The following is a 6,945-nucleotide window of genomic DNA, read 5'->3' as shown; positions in this document are numbered from 1 at the left end:
GACCAGGGCAGGGTTGGGGGGGGGGTCCGTGTGTCACCAGGAGACTGAACACAGGCAGATAAACGGAGACAGAGCTAGAGAACCAGACAGCCACTAAGAGAGCAACAAAGAGAGACAGGGTCGGAAAGACAAAGACAAGGCCAGAGAGAGGCAGAGAGAAGCACAGACATTCATGCTTCATCATCACAGTCATCTGTCGCCCAACCCCTCATCAAGCCATCCACACCTGCTCCTTAGGTGATCTCACCCAACCCCATGGCTCTAAACACCACCTCTCCCCTATGACTCCCCACCACTTCTCAGCAGCGCTGACCTCTGCCTGCACCTCTGCTTGCCCATGTGTCCAACCACTTGGCTCCCAACGGGCATCCCCAGCTCAACCCTTGCCCCCACATCTCCTTGCCTGCCTCCACAAAGGGTGCGACAAATGGTCAGGCCAAGCCTCGAGGGACCATTCTCGCCTCCTTCCCCCCCCCCCACTTGCCACCCCTTGGTGAATATCTTCAAACCGAGCCTCTTCTCCCTGGACCACAGCATTGTCTACCTGAGGGGCTCTCCCTCCCACCTCTGTGTTAGTCTCTGCTCCCTTCTCACCCTCCAGTCATTCTCCACACAAGATTCTCTTAAAATTAAATAAGATCATGTTACTCCCTCTACCCCTATGTTTAAAATCCATTGCACTTAAATAAACCCAAACTTCTTCCCCAACACAAAACCCCTGCACAGTCTGTCTTGTTCTTTCTTGCTCTGTCTTACACACACCAAGTTCTCGATTTTTTCTGCAGGGCTCATGGGGCATGGTGGCTGTCAGCCTAAATGTCCCCTCCTCTGACTCCCCAGCCACCACCTTGTCTGCAGAAAGCCCGATGTTCCAGTCATTCTACCATCACCTGTGTTCTCTGCACACAGGTGACTATCAGATATTTCCTTCCAGTTTTTCTTTTTTTTAATATTTTATTTTTTTATTTGACAGAGACAATGAGATCACAAGTAGGCAGAGAGGCAGGCAGAGAGAGAGGGGGAAGCAGGCTCCCTGCTCAGCAGAGAGCCCATACGATGCAGGGCTCCATCCCAGGACTCTGAGATCATGACCTGAGCCGAAGGCAGAGGCTTAACCCACTGAGCCACCCTGGCACCCCCCCCCTTTCAGTTTTTCTGTTTGTCTGTCTCCCCTACTGGGATGTGAGCTCCATGAGCCTGGAATTTGCTGGTTTCTTCCTGCATCTCAAGTGCAGACAGCAGAGCTCAGAGCATACAGTGCATACTTGCTTTTTTCTGAGCAAGGGTTTCATCGTGCTCCCACTTAACTGGGCTCCTACTACATGCCTGACACTGTGCCAAGGCTCTTTCCCTGCATTCTCTCTTTGGATAGGTATTTTTGGAGTGAGGAACAATAGTTCCCTGATTTTACGGATGGGAAAAGGTAGGCTCAGAGGGATGCAGTCACCCCAAGTTTCCAAAGGTAGACCACTAGGGTAGACCCTTAGTCTCTCTGTTTCTCTGAACGTCTCTGTCCATGACTCTGGCTCTCAGTCTGTCTCTGAACCCAGGAAAGTTTGCTGGGGAAGCATAGTAGGGAGACAGAGAGAGGGAGGGAGAATGAGAAAAATTTAATAGAAAATAAGAGAACACAAGGGAGAGAAAATGAAAGACAACAAGAGAGAATAAGAACACAAGGGGATGAGAGAGGGACAACCAAGAAACAAGTGGGACCCTGAGTCCAGGATGTCCCCACTGGGTCACTGCTCCCAGCACCTCTGCGCCCCCCCCCACCAGCTAGTAACCTGGCACCAGGGCTGAGCTGGAACTGTGCAGCACCTGATCCCAGGAATGTGTCCCCGGGGGTAGGCCGGCCCAGCTGCGAATGCTTATAAGTGCCACAGGGGCCCCTGCAGGAAGCAGCCAGTGGGAGCACAGCCCAGTGCAGGATCCCGGAGCCCAGAGGCAGCCAGGTGAGCGTCCCTGTGGTCTCCGCCCCACCCGCCCCCCCTAAGAGCACAGTCTCCCCACAACTCCACACCACTGTGAATCTCAGCCTTAGGACCCTGTGTCTCCGAGTCTCCTCTCCAAGAGGTCTCTATCTAGTTAGGAGTCTCTACCTTTCTCTCTCTGGCTCCCCTGGTGTCTCTGTTTCTCTGAAAGTCTCTGTCCATGACTCTGGCTCTCAGTCTATCTCTGATTATCTCTTGAAAGTGCTGTCTCTGTCCTCTCCGAGCCTCGGCGCCCAACTCCATGCTCCTACTCTCTCAGTTTAGAAATAGAAAGACACTTCCTCCTTCCCTTCCTCTCCACCTAATTCTCTCTCCTTCCACTATTCTCTCCCTCTCCCTTTATCTCTCACTGTCTAAGTCCCTCTAGGTTCTGGGGCTCTGAGCCACGATCTCGGACCTACCATGTGTGTGTTGGGAGGCAGGGGTGGTGTAGGGGTCCTAGTCTGACTAATAATATTCTAGGGGGACAGAAGGAGAGGGAGACTGAGACAGAGGGAGAGATTTGAGCTGTAGGTCTCCTCAGACTCATCAGAAACTGACCGTCTTGTGCAGGTGCCGAGGTCATGACCACAGCAGGAAACCCCTGGGGCTGTTTCCTGGGGTACCTCATCCTTGGTGTCACAGGTATCTGAGTGTGTATGTGTGTGTCTGTCAGTGCCTAGGGGCACAGGGTTTGTCCCTGTGCAGGTATGACTCAGTGTCCTCCTCGGTGTGACTAAAGCTGCCTGTGTGACTGCCGCGTGACCATGCTCTCTGGTTAAACACGTGTGATTCCTTGTATCATAGGGAGTTTGTGTGTGTGCAGCTGGTGCACTGTGTGTGTGTGGCTTTGCACACCTCTGTGTGCGACACAGAGTGGTGAGCTGTGTGGTAGAACCAGTGAGAGGCGGTGCGTTAGGGATGGAGGATTCGGAGTGTCCGTGCCTGGGAAGATCCCGGGGAGTGACAAAGGCTGCGGACGATGCTGTGAGGACGGGGGAAGCCCAGGGGCCGCGAACAGGGAGGCTGTGCTTCTGGATGTGTCACCCATTGCGAGGAATCTGTGCCCACTTCCTGAGCCTCTGATCCAGGGATCCCCAGGGACCCACGTCAAGGGCGGCGTGATGGGGTTTCTTTGGGAACTGGCTTGTTGCTGGTGCGACTGCGGGGCGGGACCCAGGGCCACAGAGAGCGACACTGCTTGCTTGAGCGTCTGGCTGCGTCACGCTTGTCTCTGCACCCTGTTTGAGGGTTTGAGTCCGCTGTTCTGGGGGACCGTGGCCCGGGTAGTGCATGAGCCTGGCGTGTTTCGTGGCGGGGTGGGGCGGGCGCGCGCGGGGAGGGAGGGAGAGAAAGACCGACAAAGGTAGCAAATGGGTCTCGGAGGTGGGCGTGACTGGCTCAAAGCTGCAACACCCCTCTCGACGAGAGACCCCTCTTCTCTGCTCTGATGGCTTCCGGACTCCCAGCCCACCCCAAGAAACGTCATCTGGTCCATAAAAGCCCTGCGCCAGGACCCCACCCCCAGGAGGCCTGGTCCCACCTCCTGATCTTACCCTAGCATTCCTAACTCCGCCCCTAGGAGCCAGACTCTGCCCTCAGGGTCCCCGACTGCACCCATGAGGCCCTGATCACGCCTTGGCACCGTAGCCGCCCCCGAAGTACTGGTCACGCCCCCTGCACCGAGACCTCCCCCCACCCCCGCCTTCAGGACCCTAGTCCTGTTTTTTGAGCCTGCCCCCCGCCCCTCCCCAGCCTGGCCCACACCCCTGCAGCGATCCCTGCCCTTCCGAGCCCTGGTTCCATCCTGAGACCATCCCCAGTCCTGCCCACACCCTCGAAGCCCTAACCACGCCCCTAGCCCATGGCCACGCCCTCAGGAGCCTTGGTTCCAGCCCGAGCCCGCCCCTAGCCCTCGTCCGCCCTCAGGATCCCTGGCCTCGGGTGGCGGCGGCCACATCATCAACGGCGAAGACTGCAGCCCACACTCGCAGCCCTGGCAGGCGGCACTGTTCACGGAAGACGAATTCTTCTGCGGGGGTGTTCTGGTGCATCCGCAATGGGTGCTGTCGGCGGCACACTGTTTCCAGGAGTGAGTGCGGGGCGGGGTGGGGGTGGGGGCGGACCGGACCCGGCTGCACTGTCGCTGAGGGGAGGGGCCTAATATCAGGCTCGCCCTCCGTGCTAAGAGCGGAAACGTCTGCGAAGCGAGGCTCTGCATGGGAAGTGGGGGAAAGAGTCGACCCAGGGTCGAAATCCCATCTCAGCTGTTGAGTCACTAGTGAATTAAGACAAGTTCTTATGGCTGGATTATTGATTGTGTGAGTGACGGTTTGAGATCATGGCTGGCTAGCTCTTAGCGTCGAGCTTAACAAGGAGGATGAGGTTGGGGTCGGTGGGTGGAGATGAGGTTGTGCTTGAGCGTGGCCATGGAGATAACGGTGTAGTTGCCACAAAACTAACCGGTCGCCCGTGTCCCTCAGCTCCTACACAATCGGGCTGGGACTGCACAGTCTCGAGGCCAACGAAGAGCCAGGGAGACGGATGGTGGAGGCCAACTTCTCCATACAGCACCCAGAGTACAACAAACCCTTTATCGCCAACGACCTCATGCTCATCAAGTTGAAAGAGTCGGTGTCCGGGTCTGACACCATCCAGAACATCAGCATCGCCTCCCAGTGCCCGACTGCTGGGGATTCTTGCCTCGTTTCTGGCTGGGGTCAGCTGGTGAATGGTGAGCTCCTGAGTGTGCGTTTGCCGCCCTCCCTGAAGGGTTCTCCTCCCAGCGGGAGGGGGCTGACCCAGAGCTCTGCGTCGCAGGCAGGCAGCCCCAAGTGCTCCAGTGCGTGAATATCTCGGTGGTGCCGGAGGAGATCTGCAGTGCCTTCTACGCCCCCGTCTACCACCATAGCATGTTCTGCGCTGGCGGAGGACAGGACCGAAAGGACTCCTGCAACGGGAGAGATGGGGGAGGGGAGGAGAAGGAAGGGGGGAATGGAGAAGGGAGGGAGGGGCACGCAGAAACCCACCCCGGGAGACAGAGGGATAGAGAAACAGAGTAATAGACATGAGCTCACGCGCACACAGAGATACACCTCAGGGAGAAACAGAGATAGACTCAGAGATGAAACGCAAAGAGAAGTAGGGGGGGGAAACAGAGTATACCAGAGATACAGAGAGGCACAGAGACTCTGGGAGTCAGAGACAGAGAAACAAGCCACAGGGGTAGATAAAACAAACAAACAAAAAAGAGTGAGAGACAGAAGAACAACAAACCCAGGAGAATCAAGCAGCCGTTGAACCTCAGGGAGCAGAATTCCATGTAGTCAGGGCACTGGAAGGGGCCTCGAAGGTGTACGTCGCTATCTTTTATTTCCCTGTCTTTGTCTCTTGGTGTCTTTGGGTTCCTTTCTTGTTTCAATCTGTCTCCACGTCTCTGTGTTTTGGATTCTCTCTCTCTTCCTCTCTCCAAAACCAGGGTGACTCTGGGGGCCCCCTGGTCTGCAACGGTTCCCTGCAGGGCCTCGTGTCCTTTGGACAAGCCCAGTGTGGCCTACCCTACGTGCCAGGCGTCTACACCAACCTCTGCAAGTTCACTGACTGGATACAGAAAACCATCCAGGACAGTTAACTCCTGGGACTAGGACCCAAGAAACCGAGCCCCCAATATATGTTGCGGAAGGGATTCAGGACCCTGGGTGTCCAGTGCTTTCCTGCCTGAGACCCAGGAGTCTACACTCCCAACCCCCTCCTCCCTTAGCCCCAAGAATCCAGTCCCACCAAGAATCTTTTCCTGTACACAGTGCCCCCTAGTGGCCCAATGTTGACCCAGCCTTACCAGTGGCAGAGGGTGTTGGTTTTTCATCTTTTTTGTCCTCTTCTCTTAAGCCCAGAAATAAAAATCTAAAAGAATCACAGGCTCTGTTTGAACTGTCCTCCTTGCTTCCAGTCCTATTCAAAGGATTCCAACAAATAACTTTTCCTTCTTGGGAACCAGGAGAGCCACTGGATTCCCAAGGGAAGAGATATGCTTGAGAGGTTAAGAGAAACTGATTCTGTGGATATCCAATTTCAAAAAAGCCAAGTCAGCAAATGGCAAGTGAATGAGATTTTCTTGCTTAGTTGTAGTTGTTTTTAACTTTGGTTAATCTGTTTTGGTTTTGTCTTCTTAAACGCATTCGAAGAACTTTTCATTTGAATCTGCCTCAGAACCCTCCTGCTTTAACTGGGGCATGGTGGGAAGGATCACGGAGAGATATGGAGACTGAGGGCAGAGATGGTGGGAGACTGAGGGCCCAGGAATATTTGTAATTTAAAAAAAAAGAATATTTGGAATTGTTATCATACTCTTCGTTGATACATTATATCCATAAGAATACACTGCTAAGAATGTCTATTCAAGAACGTGTTAATAAATATATTATTTGGGAATCTATTCATCTGGAGATATTCCTCAAAATACATAAAGTAAGGAGTGAAATAACTAAGAGTGAAGTAAACAAATTCCCACTCATAGAAGAGGATTTAAAGATGGCTCTTAGAAAATAATAGAATAGGAGCCCCTGGCTGGTGCAGTTGGTAGAACATGTGACTCTTGATCTTAGGGTTGTAAGTTCAAGCCCTGCGTTGGGCATGGAGCCTACAAGGAAGAAAGGAAGAAAGAAAGAAAGAAAGAAAGAAAGAAAGAAAGAAAGAGAGAGAGAAAGAAAGAGAGAAAGAAAGAAAATAATAGAATGAAAAAGATAAAGATGAATAAGGACATAGATGATCAATAGGATTAATAAACTCTATTTAGGGGCACCTGGGTGGCTCAGTGGGTTAAGCCTCTGCCTTCAGCTCAGGTCATGATCACGGGGTCCTGGGATTGAGACCCATATTGGCTCCCTGATCAGTGGGGAGCCTGCTCCCCCACCCCTCTCTCTCTGCCTTCCTGCTTGTGATCTCTCTCTCACTCTGTCAACTAAATAAATAAAAT

The 6,945-nt window shown here is 53.5% G+C and overlaps 1 protein-coding gene across 1 annotated transcript; it reads left to right on the top strand.

Moving 5' to 3' along the window:
• The first annotated feature begins 1,929 nt into the window (after nt 1-1,929).
• On the top strand, nt 1,930-6,530 carry KLK4 (kallikrein related peptidase 4). The gene is made up of 6 exons (XM_032838995.1): nt 1,930-1,952; nt 2,544-2,615; nt 3,900-4,062; nt 4,454-4,704; nt 4,791-4,927; nt 5,449-6,530. The coding sequence occupies exons 2-6, from the start codon at nt 2,555-2,557 to the stop codon at nt 5,599-5,601; spliced, it is 765 nt and encodes a 254-aa protein (XP_032694886.1). The 5' UTR covers nt 1,930-1,952; nt 2,544-2,554; the 3' UTR covers nt 5,602-6,530.
• Nucleotides 6,531-6,945: the final 415 nt, after the last annotated feature.

This window comes from Lontra canadensis, unplaced genomic scaffold (genome assembly GCF_010015895.1).
Source record: "Lontra canadensis isolate GAN:19392208 unplaced genomic scaffold, GSC_riverotter_1.0 scaffold107, whole genome shotgun sequence".
NCBI classification, from domain to species: Eukaryota; Metazoa; Chordata; class Mammalia; order Carnivora; family Mustelidae; genus Lontra; species Lontra canadensis.
This window is presented reverse-complemented; position numbering and strand designations above follow the sequence as displayed.